Source organism: Desmodus rotundus, chromosome 1, assembly GCF_022682495.2.
Source record: "Desmodus rotundus isolate HL8 chromosome 1, HLdesRot8A.1, whole genome shotgun sequence".
In the NCBI taxonomy this organism is placed as follows: domain Eukaryota; kingdom Metazoa; phylum Chordata; class Mammalia; order Chiroptera; family Phyllostomidae; genus Desmodus; species Desmodus rotundus.
In genome coordinates, this window is record NC_071387.1 from 50,951,213 (window position 1) to 50,969,532 (window position 18,320).

At 43.0% G+C, this 18,320-nt stretch overlaps 1 protein-coding gene across 7 annotated transcripts in view; it reads left to right on the top strand.

The window, feature by feature from the left end:
- Positions 1 to 18,320, top strand: part of SMARCA2 (SWI/SNF related BAF chromatin remodeling complex subunit ATPase 2) — a 158,373-nt gene that overhangs the window by 49,938 nt on the left and 90,115 nt on the right. For all 7 annotated transcript variants that reach the window (XM_053924100.2, XM_071221521.1, XM_071221523.1 and 4 more), the window contains exons 10-18: positions 1,300 to 1,353; positions 4,021 to 4,151; positions 4,382 to 4,439; positions 6,752 to 6,852; positions 8,137 to 8,284; positions 12,321 to 12,484; positions 13,953 to 14,019; positions 14,695 to 14,805; positions 17,496 to 17,738. In XM_053924100.2, the coding sequence (XP_053780075.1) occupies positions 1,300 to 1,353; positions 4,021 to 4,151; positions 4,382 to 4,439; positions 6,752 to 6,852; positions 8,137 to 8,284; positions 12,321 to 12,484; positions 13,953 to 14,019; positions 14,695 to 14,805; positions 17,496 to 17,738 (1,077 nt within the window). The remainder of the gene's footprint in view (positions 1 to 1,299; positions 1,354 to 4,020; positions 4,152 to 4,381; positions 4,440 to 6,751; positions 6,853 to 8,136; positions 8,285 to 12,320; positions 12,485 to 13,952; positions 14,020 to 14,694; positions 14,806 to 17,495; positions 17,739 to 18,320) is intronic.

Sequence of the window (18,320 nt, forward strand, 5' to 3'; positions counted from 1 at the left end):
ATTTCTTTTGAGCTCGTAAACATTTTCACTTTGGGGTGGCATAAATAGAAACTTAAATTCTTGTAAAATCACAACCGGAGGGAGCATTTTGTTTCCTATCTGCTGTGCCTTGTGCTTTGGCATACACACATACATCTATTTTTGTAAGAAAATTAGAAGAGAACTTCAGAATTTTCAAACATTTATGGAAACTGCATTTCTTCAGTATGGACAAAAGGCTGTATTTTAAACATTACACATTTTCTATAAAAGCTGTTTTGTCAAGAGACAATTGAGTTATTTTCATAGAAAGCATAAGTGTGTATATAATCAATGCCTTAAGTAAACAGAGTGAAGTTAATATTGATTCTGTATCATTGTATATATTTTTAATTAACTAAAGGGCCCAGGGGAGGAAAGCTCATTTTCTTAAATGTCTTGATACAGCAAATGACTAAAGTTTTTTTTTTTCTTCTCATTATTCTGCCCTGAAGTAGTATAGCTTTCCAGTAATGACTTTAAAATAAGGATTCTGTAAAGGTGATGTTAAAGATTTCACTTGTCAAAGAAGTCGTTACAAATGTAAGAAATTGTAGACTATTTTGTGTGTATTACAGATGAGACTCACTTTGATGTGTACAGAATGTGACAGAGTCTTAGCTTTCCATTTAGGCTGTCTTTGAGTCTCATAGAGGTTGATGGACTAAGATATTGGACTATTTAAGAAACAGTAGATGACAGAATTTTCCATGAGACCACAGTATCTGCCTCAAATTTCCACATATACCCACTGTGGAAATACGTTATATTATGAAGCCCTTTAGGTAGAATGAAAAACATTCTGAGAACTCACAGAGTTTTATGTCATTTTGTGTTTTTATGACTGAAGAGCAGTTGAGAGTTTATTCTCAATGGACATTTTTAGCAGACTTGCTAAGGGAATAGGGAATAGGGAAGTTTTGCTGATCGCATCAGGATTTGTCTTCCTGGTGCCAAATGTGAGAACTCTGTGGGTCCGGACCTCTCCCCGTCGGTGCTGCCAATGTCTTAAGCCCTTTGGATCCGAGAAGACAATCCACAAATCTCTGGTGTGCTGGCCTTGAATCGCAGCTGGCCTGCAGTAACTCTCTGCAAGCTGCTAACAAAATACACACTTTCTTGTAGTGAAAACAAGTAAAAGTAAAAGGCATGAACACTTAAGTTTTGTTAGATGAAGGCGAGTAGTAATGAAATGCTGTTACATGCCCCAGAGTTACAATGAAATCCTTCTGTACCCACCTGCTTGGTTGATACCTAACGTGACACGTTGTCGTTTTACAGAAGGCTGAAGAGAATGCAGAGGGCGGGGAGTCTGCCCTGGGACCGGATGGAGAGGTAAGAGATCTGCATGCGTTTGTCCGGTGTCTGCTCAGCGAGTCCCTGCCATACCTTGCATGTCATTGTCGTGTATGTGAATTTTACTTTTACTCAGCTGTTCATCTTTAAGTCAGAAGAGCGGTACATTAGCATAATATAAAAGGGATATACCAAAAAGTAATCTACTTCCTTTTCAGACTTCCAGTCAACTGCTAATGTGTTTCTTGTGTATCATTCCAGAATTTTCTGTGCACATATACGCATATGTTTAGGAATACATAGACTGTGTAAAAATCTTAAGTGATTCTATAATTGCATTTGCCCAATAAATGATACAGAAGCATAAACTATGACCCATTTTCCTTAATTTATTAATAATTTGAAATTATAAAGCTCCATAAGCTAAACAATGTATCTATTTGGTTAACTTATTTTTGTACAGCTTCTATAGGCTTCTATTTATATAGAACGCAGCTTCTATTTGTCAACTCATCACATATTTCTAAATTTTATTTTCTAGTATTTCCAATATTCTCCTGAATCATGAGAATACAATTACTCATTTATCATTTTTTTTTCTTCTGAAAACTCATTCTCTGCCAGTGATCCACATGAGGAGGCATCCTCCCAGAGCAGGGTGGGAAGGAGCCTGTTTTAAGCTGCCTTCTCCTCTCTCAGAGTCAGATAAGCCTGCTTGGAGGTTCCGGGTGGGTGGAGGGCTGCCTCTTCCTAGTCCTGAATCACCGTGCATTTGAGATGCATTGTGAATGCACACTGCCTGGATGAGGAGGGAAGGTAGGAACCACAAGTCTGTGCAGAAACCTCTGGAACAATAAACGTCGCTTAACCACTACAGTCGGTCACAAGGAAAGACAGGACCGGGGTGGATGTCTGATGTGTGAGAAGCTCCCAGTGGGCTTCTGTGAGGGGAGAACACTGTGTGTTAGAGCACCAGACACACTGTTTGTACAGGCCCAGCCTGACCTAAGCACTTCTCACACCAGTCCGGCATTGGCCAGCACAGGGAAGAGATTTAACATGCTAGTTTGAGAGCTCTCATCTCTTACTGCCTCTTGGGAAAATTACCTGCTGATTTGGGGCCTGTGATTTTTCCCTCTAAATCTTAGCACGTGTGTTCGGTTTGCTGAAGTTGGTAAAGTGGACGCCTTGCTCGGTTTATTTTGAAATAGTTTTCCTATTACAGTACTCTGCTGTGCTCATTCAGTGCTTCTGCCAAAGTTTTCATTCCAGCCACAGTGAATCCCAATCTCCTCTGAGGCGTGACGTCTAAAACAATGGAATAAGCCGTATTACAATAGTTCAAGATCACGGAGTGTGATTTTTCCTTGGGAGATGGTAGCGAATGGTACATTTCCTTCTTTATCACATGAACACAGGTGGCCTTTTACATTAATGAGGAAGAAGCGTCGTCTTGGCATGCTAGGGAATGGCGTTCTCAACCACCGCTTTAGCACATGTAAAAGAAAACAAAAGCGTAGTGTAAAGGAAGCCTTTCATTTTTCCAAAGGTTATTTTTGTGGATAATGCTAATATATTCTTCCTTATTTTGACAGCACTTCGTTAAGGGAGAAGGGGAAAGAACCAGTTTAGGAGCGTGTTCATTTTCTAGTAACTATAGACAATAACCTACAGTATTCTGTTTTCCCTATCATTTTTATTTAACTCCAAGTAAGAATAATTTAGAAAAATATTGGAATTAATGAATAGCCTAAACATTGGATTTTATTACTTCTAAGGAGATAGAGAACTTGAATGACTCACAAATCAAGCATTTCGAACAAACATCTTACTTGGGGGTCCGCTCCTAGAAATACGGTCGCCCTCTCCTCAGTAGCACTCATTTGCATAGGGTTACTCCGTCTCCGGGCCTTTTAAAACAGTTTATTCTCTGAAGTAGGTTAAACACAGTCCCTGCAATTTCATTTATTCTCTTAATTTTCTGAGCAATCCATTTTTCACTGAGCGTCTAATAATGAACTTCAGCTCAGTGTTGGTCTGTTCTGCGGCTTTCTACTGAGGGGAGCATTTGGCTTTGTCACACTCACAGGTTCCAGTGGTTAGTCCATTACCTGGTGGTTTAGTTTCGGATGAAGGACACAGGTTCTGCAGAAGTCAAACTGACCAGTAATGAGATGATACAAGTTACATACTTTTTTCTTTTCCTGTCCTCTCCAAAACCATGAGTTTGCAATAGTCGTTATCTGGGGGATATTTGGGAGTTGAGGTTCTTAGTTGCGAATGACAAAAATTGGGTCTGCCTGATTTGAGTAAGAAGGGAATGTATTCATAGGATATTAGGTAATTCATCAGATCTCCAGGAAGCCTGGAGAAACAGACTTGAGGCTACATCTGATACTGTACATACAACTGAGCGGTGAGGGCGTGGCTGACACTGGCAGCAGGCAGGAGCTTGGCCCGGCCAGTACCGCTGCACCGGCTCTGCTGCTGCTGACCCTACCACCGTGGGCCTCTAGCTCCTAATTCAGAGCCTTATTGAGTGCATTCATTTGGGGGAGCTGAGGTCTTGTGCTGGTGAAATTTCCACTCACAGAAAAAGGTTTCAGGTGCTGGCAGCCAAAAGGCTGAGACATGTCCAGCACAGAATTGGGAGAATTTCTTAACACCAAGTGGTGATGTGGTTTTTTTTCCTCTTCTCCTTTTTAGCCCATAGATGAGAGCAGTCAGATGAGTGACCTTCCTGTCAAAGTCACTCACACAGAAACCGGCAAGGTCCTATTTGGACCAGAAGCACCCAAAGCAAGTCAGCTGGACGCCTGGTTGGAAATGAATCCTGGGTACGGCACTAAAGCAGAATTATTGGTGCTCTTGGGCTTTTTAGGTTGTTGTGGTCTTTGTAAAACCTTGGACCCCAAACGACACAACCTTTGCTGAAGTGACTAAAATTGTTACCTGCATGCGTCACTTGCACACTGAACATGCTAGTTGAGTCATGCTTGTATTGTATATACTGTTTTATGATTCAAAGAACTAAGCCCCCTCGCCTTCCCCACTCCCTTTCCTGCAGGTACGAAGTTGCCCCCAGATCGGATAGCGAAGAGAGTGATTCTGATTATGAAGAGGAGGTATGTACGCCTCTCTGTTTGGGGTTTATTGGTTTGAAGGTTTATGAGGGAGGCGCCTGCGTCCTTCCGTCACGTCTCCTTCCCATGTTGACCTTTGGGTGATGACTGGGGTGAGGGTTTGCCAAAGCTCTGATGGGGCATACCTCGCCGTGCAGTGACCTTCGGGGCTCCCAGGCAACGGAGCTTTGGCGAGTTCTGAATTTATTTGGAAGCAAGAAAGAGAAACTGGCATTCAACTGGAAGCGGTGGAACGGCCTTTTGGGGAGAACTAACGATCGATCACTTTGGGAAAGCCAGTCCCATGCCTCCCGGAGGTTCTCTCGGAGGGCTCGCTGCCTAAAAACGTCTGGAAAGCCTGGGACCTTAGACAAGAAGGACAGCATGGGCTTGGTTTCATGAGTTCATTATTCCTCTGGGTTTCCCTTTAAATAAATGAGATTCTTGTTTGAATTCCTTGGATATGCTCGTTACCAACGAGAGAAGCACATTTTTCAGTCTCTTGGAAATGATACTCAATATATCTAGACCCTAAAATGGTAATCTTGCGGGCTTTTAATAGAAATTATGAAATAGTAAAGGAATTTTTAGATCAACTATGAAATGCTTAATAATTACAAATAGAAGGATTGAAAGAATATTTCTGGCCCCTTTATCTCCGCTCTCAGTATTGTAGTCCGTGAATCTGATTTCGCCTCTATGGAGGAACCTCGGTGCCAGGAGTGTCCCGGCGCCAATGCGGTCGACCCGGCAGCAGCCTCACTGGTCATCGCTTACTGGGATTTTAAGGCAATTGTCATTTCCTTCCATTGTGTGGGCCCATGTTTTCTGACTTACTCTACCATGGACTCTTGTGAAAAGGAACAATAAAAGTTACATTCTTTAAAAAGCATACTAGTAAAAAGCAAATATTTTTAGAGCCATACTATTTTTTTTCCATAGGCTGCTCTTTCTCTGAAATAGTTGAAGCTTACAAAATACATTTTAAAAATGTTTTTCAGCCCTAGATGGTTAGCACGGTTGGTTAGAGGGTCATCCTGATACACCAAGGTTGCTGGTTCAATCCCTGGTCAGGGCACAGGCAAGAAGCAACCAGTGAATGCATGAATAAGTAGAACAACAATCAATGTTTCTCTTTCTCTCTCTCTCTCCCTCACTCCCTCCCTCCCTCCCTCTCTCTCTAAAATCAAAACGAAATAGATAAAAATAAAAATGATTTTCATTTACTTGGATGAATGGATCATTGGAAGAATCCTCTCATTAAGAGAGCCAGGGAGGGACAGAGACAAGATAAAGTAGGCCACTGAACCTGCACACGCCAGCCCGAGACTGACAGCTGCAGGCAGCTCTAGAAGGGCAGGAATAGAAGGAACCTGACTGTGGGCCCAGAGACCGGGACCTCATCTGGGGTCTGCTGCCCACTCATGACAGGTCCTGCCCCTCTCGGCGCTTTATTTCTCACCTGGAAATGAAGGAGCTGCGCCAATTCCTCATTTTACCCCCTGTATCTCAATGACCTGCCATCACAGGCTTGAGGTTCAGCATTAATATTGTGTCACTGCGTATTTTTTTCACTCAAGAATTATGGAAAATCACTGTATTTTTAAATCTACTTTTAAAGGAAATTCTGCTGGATTATCTGGAGAGATTTAGCCTCCAACATCAGGGGTTAGTAATGATCATAATGAATGTTTAGTGAAGCTTTCGAACACTTCCGCAAAACTTCGTACGCAGTGGAGAGGTGGGGAGGTAATGAATGAACCCCAGTGAATGCGCCCTTTGCCAGGTTATTGATAGTTTTCATCTAAGTATTCAGGGACGTACGGCGTGAAGCACCACAGAAAGCCATGAGTCTACCAGCTCCAGTTCCCTGCTGCGAACACCTGTGGGCCCGTCAAAACCCACTGGCCTTATCAGCGAGGACATTCTTATGAGTAGGACAATACAGAGGTGTCTCTTTGGAGAGAAGGGTATAGAATATTGCTAAGTAAGTGAGAGATTTGTGGTCTACAGGACTCTTTGGTAACCAACCAATGAGACATGTCCCTCTTTCTGGCATGATTTTGACATCTTCTTCTTGGGAGCAAAGGTTCCAGAGGCTCCTCAGAAGGTTCCTTTCATTCTCTCATTTAATGATTTAAACAGCAAAGGAATGGTTGTGTATTGCCTGGTTTAGGTAGGTGTGAAATCTACTTCCTTAATTTTATTTACTTCATTTGTGAAGCTCAACACTATTTAGTCTTTTCGGAAAGTGCCAGTCATAGAGATTCCCTTGTGAAAATGGAATCCTCCCTCTATCTTTGCTTCTTCCCCAGGATGAGGAAGAAGAGTCCAGTCGTCAGGAAACCGAAGAGAAAATACTTCTGGATCCAAACAGTGAAGAAGTTTCCGAGAAGGATGCTAAGCAGATCATTGAGTGTGTATCTCCCGAGCATTGTCTTCCTTGCAGATGCATCTCAGGACATACATTAGGCTTTATGAATTCTCTTTTTGAACATTTTGAGGAAGAAGCCTGGCTTCCTTCCCTGATCGAAACACTGCCATCAGGAGTCACCACTGAGCTCCTGGCCGCCAGGCCCCAGGGCTTGAGGCTGTTCCTCTCCTGCGCTCTGTCCTCTTCTCCCTCCTGAGCCCCCTTCTCCTGCTCAGGATCACTCCTGGACTCTTCTGTCACTCGCACTCTGTCCCAGACTAAGCTGATCGCACCTGCCCCGCTAGCTGGCGGCTTTGCTGCCCTTCCTCCCTCCCTCAGTGGCATCCACACTCACCCAGAACCCCAAGTGAGAAACACCATTCCCTCCTCTGTCCTCGTTGCCAAGCCAGTCTGCCACCAACTCCTGCCCGGAAACAATCCAGCGTCCTGGGAACCCTCTCCTCCTTCCCGCATCTGCACGCCCAGCTGTGTGCTGCCCCCCCCGTCCGTCCTCTGCGTCAGTGGTCTACACAGCTCTTTGCACGTGTGCCTCTGTATCAGAGGCAATTGCTGTGAAACAATACGCAAACCAGAACATCATAAAGTGATGAAATTTAAAAGAAAAAACCAGATAGACATTCTAATCCTTTCTCCTTTTATTACAGGGCTGTATGCCCCACTTTAGGAACCTCTGTTTTATCAGTTGGCCCCCCTCCCCTGAAGGGTGTAAGAACCCCTCAGTGACTCCTCATTGCCTCTAGAATAAAATACTAGTTCCTTAACCTGGCATGGAAAACGGAAGACTACCTTCTGTCTTTCCTGTCTTTTACGTTGACTTTGGCCCTCTCTCACCTGTCCTCCAGCTTTAGACAGTGTCCTGTGAATAGGATTTATCTTTGCATCCCAAGTGCCTAATACGGCTTCACAGGCCAAGGGTTAATCTGCAGACACGGTCCATGTGCGTGTCAGTCATTTGAGGTCCAGTGGGCCTGCGTTCGGATTCTGTCTCCTCTTTTATGTGACAGGCAAATTAACCAACCTCTCCAAGCCCGAAGTTCTCCACATGCCTAAACTGGGGATGAAAGTAATACTGTCTGCCTGCCTTAGTTTCTGTGAGGGTTACAGACAATGTACTTTAACTGCCAGGCAAATGGATGGTAGGTGACAAATAAACCACACCTACCGCAGCTGTGTTAGGCCTTCCATTCACTTTTGTTTTGAATGGAACGAAATAAAAACACGTGCACCAAAAGTCCTGTGCTTGACTCTCCACTTCCTCTGTCTCAGGACAGCCAAGCAAGACGTGGATGATGAATACAGCATGCAGTGCAGTGCCCGAGGCTCCCAGTCCTACTACACAGTGGCTCACGCCATCTCCGAGAGGGTGGAGAAGCAGTCAGCCCTCCTCATTAACGGGACCCTGAAGCACTATCAGGTAATGGCTGCGGTTTGTGTTTCCTTGGCAAGCCACACTCTTCTGCCTGTTTTTGCCTGGGGTGTGTCTTGCATGTGTTGATTGCTTAAGAGGTTTAATGATGGTGAGGCAGTTTAGGTTACGGTGCTTGGAGTACTGACACTGTGCCTGCAATTATGCTTTTAGAGCACTTCTGTTTTACCGTCTTTGTTGGGGCATATCGGCTCTCTCTTTTATGATTTTAGGATGGATTGTGTTTTAAGAAATCCTGGCTTAATATTTGGAACTGTTTCATTGTGGGTCACTTCCAAATGGAAAACCCAGCCACATTTGATGAGTCTAGGGAACATACGTCTAACCTGGAAGCAAATGAAGTATTTCTTCAGAAACTTCAGTGGTGGCTATAGTTTAATACTATGGATTCAGCCACCAAGGAGTCACCTTTTATGCTTTTTTAAAAGTGTTGATAAAGTGGTGAACATCTGTGCTTTGATGAAAACTAAGCTGGAACCATTACAATGATGTGACCTCTGTGGGTGAGGTCACCTGCTGCGTCCTCTCTCCTCCCACTTTATAGTGGTTCCAAAAGTGTGTTCCCTGGAACATTTGTCCCAAGAGATGTACCTCAGAAAGAAAGAAAAATAGGTCCCATGGTCAAATAACTATGGGGAATACGATCAGCTGTAACTAGGATTGCCGTGTAATTTATTGTTTCAAACTTGGATGCGAATGAGAGTGAATAGAGGCCTATTGATAATGGGCATAATTCAGGACCACCCAGAGCAAGCCAGCCACCTGGGCACCCTGACAGCGACCCCTCTCGGTGACCCACGGCATGCATCAGCACATCCGTGACCCTACAGGTAGAGGTGTGTGATCCATACCTGCATATCTGTGTCCCGCAACAAGATAACTGTAATTTTCTACTTCCCAAATTTCTTTACCCAACCTTGTTTTTATATATCATCTATTAAGATCTTGTAAATCTGATGTCTTTTAGAATATAGTTTAGGAAGTACATGCTTTAGGCTAATAGTTCTCAAACTTTTTGGACTTAGGTTCTCTATACTCTTGAAACCAGACACAGTATTTGCTGCCGTGGCCTGCGAGGTGAAGCATATTGGGTTGCCCAGAAAGTCCGTATGGTTTTTTCCGCAAAGTAAAAGATATGTTTTTCATTTTTACCAATAACTTTGTTGATTGGATATTTTGAGTATGTCAGCCATTTCCCACTATGGGCTTCTAGTGGGGAGAGGCCAGGGGTGCTGCTCAACATCTTCCAATGCATAAGTCAGCCCCACGGCAAAGAATGATTTGGCTACAATATCAACAGTACCAAGAAACTTCACAAACCATTTTTGACACATTCGATCAATCACAGCACCTTTTCCATACACTGCACAAATCTTTTCTTGTGTTTCAGTTGCATTTTTACCTTTCTTGAAATACTAACATAATATGTTAAAGTGTTGTGTATTTCTTTCATCTTCAATACTAAAATGGCTGCATAAAAATTCACCAATTTTCATAAATTTTTTTTAAATGTCCGCTGATATGACAGATGCCACAATACGATCTAACAGGATTGTTTTGAATGAAGTGAAAGACAACTAAGCACTAGGAAAAAAACCCATAGGAACTTTTTGGCCAACCCAGATCAATGACTGCTACCACTGCTGCCGTGATTTTGAGCTAAAGAGCCAGCAGTTTTTACCCCCTTTTGCTTTTGCATCATCAGTGCATGTGTCAGCCCACTATAAAAGGTAAATAATGCCCTAAAGTTATTGTGAAAATCATGTGACCTTGTTCTCCTGAGAAGGTCTGTGGACACCCAGGGGCCCCGGGAGCATCCTTGGACAACCACAGCTCTGGCCGTTGTCAGGTCACGTCTTGTCCCAAGACCATGCTACTTTCATGAGGTGCCAAGTGGTTACCACCTGACTTGGTCTCCCCAGTATAGATGACAGTTCCTGGCATATTCTAATAAACTTTTCCCCGTCTATGTCTGGGCAGTGCCTTCTCTGGGCCATTCATACATAACCTAATGGCATGTTGATTTCTGCTGTCATCCAACACCTTTTCATCACTGTCTTCACAAACCTATCTCCCCTGCTTCCGTCTGTGAATTTTATGCCCTTCTGCCTCCCCTGGGCTGCTGTAGATCCCAGAAGGTGCCTTGCTCTGTCTCCCTCTGGGTTTTTGTCTCATGAAGTTCCTTCTGCCTGGCAGGATCCTTTCCATTTCTCACAAACCAAATTGAAACTCCAAGCCTTCCTGGACCACTCTGTCCATAAGTAAGCTTTCTGTCTTCTTGCTCCTTGACAAGTTTTTGTATCATTAATAGTTACTTAGCTCTCACGTAGCTGAGGCCTTCCTGCTGCTTCCTGGAAAGCCCCGTAAGCCTGGTTTAGTACACAACCCCTCCAATTTCACAGTCTAGCAAAGTATAATTCATTTCCCACAATTTTAGTGAATTTCTAGTCCCTTCTGCTGCCAGTTTCTGCTTCTGTTTTATCTGGGATTAACAGAGATGCAAAATTCAGCCCCTTTGCCAATTTTCATTTAAAAAAAGAATTCACCACCACCCACTGTCCAAATGTTCCTGGCATTTAGTTGACTTTCCTAAAGGTCTGGAGGGCTTGGCGGCATGTGGCAGGAAAGCAGCTCCTCCTAGCCACCAATTACGGTTCCTAATCATTTCCTCACTTCCCCTCTCTATCTTCTGCCTATTTTCTCAAAGGCTCTTCCCGTTTTCCTTCTATCTCTGGGTGTTGCTGCTGTTCTACGAAACCCTTTAGGGTGACGTGGGGCCTTGCATGGCCCAAGGTATTCCAGGTGGCACGTGAAAGCATTTCTCCAAACCACTGCAGTGCTCTCCCTGAGAGAAACTCGGGCCAGTACAATGTCACACACGTGGCACCGGCACTTGAGCCGTTTCTTGGTGCGTGTGCACATGTGCGTGGCTTATGTCTCCTCTCTGACTGCAGGCTTCTGAAGGGAGCCACGTTTCCTGCACACCTAGCTGTCCATCTGCTATAGCTCCTTGCATGGTTCCTTGCACAGAATAATCATTTAATAAATTTTAAAATAAATGACTTACTTTTTTCTTACATAAAACACATTAAAATTAACATTTCCCTAAGCATAACTTCATCAGCAACCCAAACTGACGTTAGCTAATATATAGATATTGATATATGTAGATAGATAGATACTAATATCTATATCCATCTGTCTGTCTGTCTATCTATCTATCTATCAGTCAACCACTGATCCTACCTTTTAAATCCAGCGTCCGTGGTATGATGGTAGAAGGGAATTGGTGGTAGGGAGAAGGAGGTTTAACAACGTTGTATTTTCACCCAACCTTCTTGTACTTGACAGACCCAGGGACGCCAAAGCTGCATCTCTGGCACAGTTCTTTTATACTTTAGAAACTTGTGGAGCATGTTTCTAAGCAGTCAGCTTCCAGTATGCTGCTCTTGGGGAGTGCCCACATTGCAAAGTCTCCACGTGCTGTCTGGGAGGTTTGTCCCCACCAGGAAATGCCCTCCTGTGGCCCAGCAGTGAGCTCCTGGCTCTCTGGTCACCCTGTTTCTTCACTGAGGGGATCCCACCTTGGGGGGAGGCACCTGTTTGCCAGGAAGCTTGATCTACGATCCAAACCTGCCTCTGGTTTATTTGTCTTTAATCCTCATACTGGCTTTTTGTTCTTGGAGTGATTTGGGTTTTTTTCATGTGTAATAATTCTAGAATGTCAAATACCGTGCAATGCTAAGTAGGGACGAGCAGCAAAAGCTGCTTAAAATCCCACCAGTATGCTCCAGCCCAGCGTTTCTAAAATCTGATTAACACTCGGCACCTGCCAAGCAGCAGGGATGATTACAGGCTCATATTTTAAATTCTTTTTTGTGTTGCTGCTTCCCTCACTCTCCTACTGTGGGAAATCCAACATATAGCACTGAGGAGTTAAGAAGTCACAGCCTCACTTGAGTTGTATTAGTATTAATTACCTGTGCAGATCTTGGATAATTGAAGCAATTACTCTTCATTTCAGCTCCAGGGCCTGGAATGGATGGTTTCCCTGTATAATAACAATTTGAACGGAATCTTAGCTGATGAAATGGGGCTGGGAAAGACCATACAGACCATTGCACTCATCACTTATCTGATGGAGCACAAAAGACTCAATGGCCCCTATCTCATCATTGTTCCCCTCTCGTAAGTAAAGTCATTTATTCAGCATTTATCTTTCTGTGTGTCGCAGAAAGTGCCCTATTAGGAGCTTGTCCTTGTTTTACGTTTAGGCAGTATTACAGCATGTGGTGGGGTTCCCGAGAACATGTAGTCTGCATTTAGCTTTTTATTTCCCACCCCCATGCCCAGCCCCTGCCTCTTTGGCTATTTGAGCACAGGACAAGGTGGGCCTTAATGTCTCATTACTCTTTAAGTGGCTCACAAAGGGGAAGATTTTGATTTTTTTAATTTAAAAATTTCTTTGATTTTTTTTTCTTGTTCCATTTCCAGAAGATTACATGTATTCAAAAGACTGTGTATTCTGAAATATTTTCTTATTGTATCTTTAAAACTAAATCTAAATCAAAATTCTAACTGAGAAGTTTTCACTAAACTGCCCTCCATGTGTGTAATTTATTTTCAGTGATTTTGCTTCTTTGTAAGGACAGGGCTCCGTTGTTCACCATTGAAGTCCCAGTGCCCCGCCCACTGTGTGGTTCTATTCCTGGGTGTCCAAACTCTGGGCATCTCGGGGCCACAGTGGAAGAAGAGTTGTCCTGGGCCACACATTAAACACACTGTGACACGTAATCACAAAAACATCTCATAATGTTTTATGTAAATTTAGATTTTGTGTCGGGCCGCATTCACAGCCATCGTGGGCTGCCTGTGGCCCCCAGGTCGCATGTTGGACACCCCTGCTAGGTTTTTAGTGGACACTCCCAGAGAAGGAAGACCTGGTCACAGCCGCCCTCCGTGGGTAGAGTGTCTCTGCCCATGAGGTTTGGACCTTGAGAAAAAATAATCTGTTTTAGCATTTTCTCCCAATTTCATCTAAAGGAGGACTATTTGTAAACCTTTTTAATCTATATTATCTGAACCCATAGTATTTAGATATTCATTGAATTTTGTCTACATTTTGAATAATTACGAGTATTTTGCTTTTTATCTGTATTTTACATGTTCTGACATATATTATGGTGATGCTTTCAGGGATTTTTTTAAAAAGGCATTTAATATTTCTTCCCCTGCTCCCTCTTGACAGATTTATTTAATATTTTCATGTGCTTTTGTAATTTCTTTTTCCTGACTCAACTTTTCTGTGAACACATGTGGCAGTTTCTAAAGACTCACCAAATCACTTTGGCAATTGCTATTTTTCAATACCATATTAAAATTTAGGGGGTTTTTTTGCCCTCTATAGTTATGCATTCTTTAATTTCTTTCTTATGATTTTTTTATGAACCCACGACAACCCCATCATGCTTTGTGGCAGCTTATTTCTAACTTATCTCTTAATTCCACACCTTTAAAATAAATATGTAGTCGAGATATTTTATATTCTCTAGCCCCTTTCAAGGTAAGGCCTAAAAGTAAATAAGAACATGTTTTTAACCGCTGACTTTTATACAAATGTCTTTTTTCATTTTCCCCTTTTTTTGTTGTTCTATAGGACTTTATCTAACTGGACATATGAATTTGACAAATGGGCTCCTTCTGTGGTGAAAATCTCTTACAAGGTTTGGAACACTGTGTTTATATATGAATGTGGAAAAGCAAAAAATAAACCCCGTTTCCTTCTTTCTGTTTGCACATCTGTGCACTGTACTCGGTTGTAAAGTTTTGTCATGTACATCATGTACTTAACGTGAGCGTTAATCATCCCAAGAAGATTACTGTAATAAACCATAATTACTTTCAGATAGTGAAATGCAGAAGAAAATTGTTAATTATCATATTGTGAGGTTTCTGATGAGAGTAATACAAATGACAAATATCGCACATTCTGTGAGCTGCCGACTGGCTCCCTGTCGGGCTGCTGCCAGGCCCGCTCTTCGTGCAGAAAGTTAGGCAATTACCAGGTGCCCGGCACCTGCCACAGGCTCCCAGAGAAATGCAGCCTTTCATCAGAGCAGCAGGCTCTCTGCTACCTCGAGGTCCCTGTAATCTCCTTTTCTCCCTTTCCCCTCAGTGTTCAGTGGGAAAGCCTCTCTATAAGGGTCGGTAAAGCAGCCAGACCGGTGTGATTTCACCAAGCACTTTCTTCATGGATAATGCATCTGTATATGACAATGCATATATGTGCAATCTGTAGTCACGGGTCTAGGCCCCATTAAGCTCTGAATGGTGAGAAATAACACGCACGTACTTCCACTGGGTAATATGTACCTATATATTTTTTCCTTTCTGTTCAGGGCACCCCTGCCATGCGTCGCTCCCTTGTCCCCCAGCTAAGAAGTGGCAAATTCAATGTCCTCTTGACTACTTATGAGTACATTATAAAAGACAAGCACATTCTTGCAAAGGTATGTTTTAAAAAAGTCTTTTATCTCTAATTATGTACCATCACACCGGAGTGTAAAGTATTCCTCAAATTATACTCACTAGTATAATTTGATCATAAATGGCTTCTCCCTCTCTCTCCTTTCTCTCTCTCTCTCTCTCTCTCTCCCTCTCTCTCTCTCTCTCTCTCTCTCTCTCTCTCTCTCCTCTCTCTCTCTTTTAGAGTCAGGTATATTTTGGTCCTGGATTTTAACTTTACGTATACTATTTGTGTGGGCGTATGTACGTCATTGATCCTGGGGCTCTTACCTATCCTCTCATAGTTAACGAGCTTATATCTCTTTAAAAAATTCACCTGGCTTCCTTCTGCAACTCTTTTTCTCTCCAACAGCCCTGAACATGCTTGTAGAGGAAATAATTGTTTTTGTTGCCCTAGGTATTGTCAGTAGCGTAACTTCATTTCTCTTGTGCCTTTGTCTCTCCAAAGATGAGTAGGTACCTCTCTGTACGGTCTTCTCCGTGTGAACATTTTTCCTAGCTGTGGCTTTTCTGCTATCTCTGTTTCAGGGTTTTTCCTGGTAAAATAATGGGCTATTCTTGTTTGAATTACTCTGGGCTGTTTCTGTGACTCTTTGGAGCCGGGCAAGAGAGGTTTTCTACTTGCAACCTACATCTCCTAATTTCTATGTCCTAAGTTGTCCTTTAGCCATAAAATATAATTTTTTCCATTTATATCATCTTGCCTTCTAATAGTTCATGTAGAGTGATTGAAGTAGTTTCTTTCATGGAGCACATTTGCAGACAATTTTTTTTCATTAGTAATTTCTTTTGCCCTGTGGTGTTTTGAAAGCACTATAATCTGAAACTAAGTTATAGCCAGAATTGAACAGAACCCCCATTTCTGGGGTGTGCTCCATCTCTGCGCTGAACCTTTGCTCTGGGAATGGAGCGTTCCCTTCATGGCATCACAGGAAATAACATAAAGGAAGCAGGTTCCCAGGGGAGGTTTAATAATTGAGATGGCACTGGCAACAACGCTGTGTTCTGATTCCTCACATTCAGAGATGAATTTGGCAGTGTCAGAAATGATGTGTTTTCAGTATTACTGTAGGAATGTGTTTATATATTTGAGATCCTTGAAAACACATTCATATTGTGTCTCCTGCATATGTATCTCAAAATTCATTGGAGATGCTTGTTAACGAGATGTATTGCTTTTATTTGTTACTAGAGAAATGGAGGCCTAGAATGGGGTAGTAATTTTTTTCCAAGTGGAAGACCTAATTAGTAGTAGACCCAATAGCAACATCCAAGGGCTCTGCTTCCTTGTTTATTATTTCATAAGCCAAATTAGGCAGGGAAGTAGATTTAGAATTTGTTTAAAATACATTTTGTCTGCTGGCCTCCTCTCATGCTGTTACTGTTTGGGACAGTTGATCACACAGCCTTGGTTATTCCTAAGCACTTTTCTATGAGGTGGTAGAGGAAGAAAAAAAGCACAGAAACAATGGCAGTGTCTTTTACCTGGACTTCCCAGCCACCAGGTGATTTTCTGTCTTTTCCCCTGACTTTACTGGTGCTTCTAATGAGAAGGCGGGGGGACTGTGCGTGATGCGGTGCTGGTCTCCCACCTCTCTCGAGGAGATTTCCAGCAGGATCAGGGGACATCTGAGCACCAGATGCGTTTCTTGGCCATAGCCACTATTTTGTAGGGAATGGACAGGCTTAGTGGAACATTCCTCATTGTTCTCACTTTAAGAAATGGAAAACAATGACCTTGAAGAGGGCTCAAGGGTAAAATATGAGAGGAAAGGGACTATTTGTAGACTTAGGAAGGAGGATCGTGTTATATGGTCATTTTTTACTTTTGAAGTGATAGTTATGGGGGGCGAGTATATTATGTTTAATTTTGAAGGTTTAGCATAAGTAGAGGAATGATGTTTTATTTAGCATTGCCGTCGCTCCCAGTGAGGATACCCTTTCATTTTAGACATCTTAAAGCAGGGTCCGGGGACTTGGCAGGTAAGGACTTGGCAGGTAAAGAGTATGTGCGAAGTGACAAAGTGCAGGTTGCCATTTCTTCCAGTTTTTTTTAAAGGAAGTTGGATGTCCAGACTTTTATGTAAAATATACCAACTTTTAAATGTTAGCAACTAGTTCAAATTAAAAAAATAAAGAGCACGGAGCCAAGTCCTAAAGGTAGGAGTCAGCCAATGTAGTAGAAAAGAAGGCACGAAGCCAGAGTATCTCAGCTATAGGTAATGATGGAAAAATCAGTCACTAACTTGTGCTTCAAGAGCAGAGCTACATTCTGTACTTACTGGGAGCAGAGGGAGCGTGGCCATTAAATGTGGGGTAGCTGCTGGGTTATAGCATTAACAGAAGGAGCACTGGACGGGCGGACACAGGGGCTGCTCCTGGCCTCACCATTTCATTCTGGGCCCAGTTTCCTTCTTTGTTAAAGGGTGACTGGGAATTACACGGCCCCTGAGGAACAACAGCGTTGCTGTAACTTTCCATTATTACGTGATGTATTATTGTGTGATCTCTCGGCTGTAGGATATACACTGTTGAGATTCTTTATTCTAAGGACAATTCCGCCATATCTTGGACCGAGTATGGGTTCTTTGGTTTCGACGTCACCACTTGCCTGTTGGAAATAGTTGCCCTTTCCCTTGCTCACCACATGTTGGTCTTTCCTCTTACGTTACAGATTCGGTGGAAATACATGATTGTGGACGAAGGCCACCGAATGAAGAATCACCACTGCAAGCTGACTCAGGTCTTGAACACCCACTATGTGGCCCCCAGAAGAATCCTTTTGACTGGGACCCCACTGCAGAATAAGCTCCCGGAACTCTGGGCTCTCCTCAACTTCCTCCTCCCCACAATTTTTAAGAGCTGCAGCACATTCGAACAGTGGTTTAATGCTCCATTTGCCATGACTGGAGAAAGGGTACGGGTCCAACTTCTGTTTTGTTTGTTTTTTTCACTGTTTGACAATGACGTTCAATTAAAGGATGTAGAGCTAAGAATATCCAAGCACAGAAAACCCATAGGGGGGGTGTACGGTGTCACTTGCGATACGAAGCTAATCAGGGAGCGCCTGTGTTCTCATTCCGGGGTGTTTTCCCCTCTGAAGAAAACTCTTCTGTCTTTCGCCAGTGTGTTGCCCAGGCCGCCTGGGGACGCTCCCGATGGTGGAACCCTTACCTACTGTGGGCCGCAGGGAGGGTGAATGTAGGGGTAGTTACTTACTCAACTTATCCAGATCAACGTGACCAACTGAACATAAACCTTAAATACTTCCATGTTATAAACTCGGGCTTCCCTTCAAACTGCTCCCACATGAAGAGTTTGTGTGTGAAACTGAACTCGCTTACACTGATTTTCTGTACACGTTTTTTCAGATGTCAGTGTGAGCCTCCGTTTTGTGTGTACAGAAATACTCCTCAAATCTGGGAGTAGCCATTTTCAGGTTTCTTACTAGCATTTCTTCCACTGTCTGCCTTCTCTTAGAGCTCATGTGTGAGAGGAA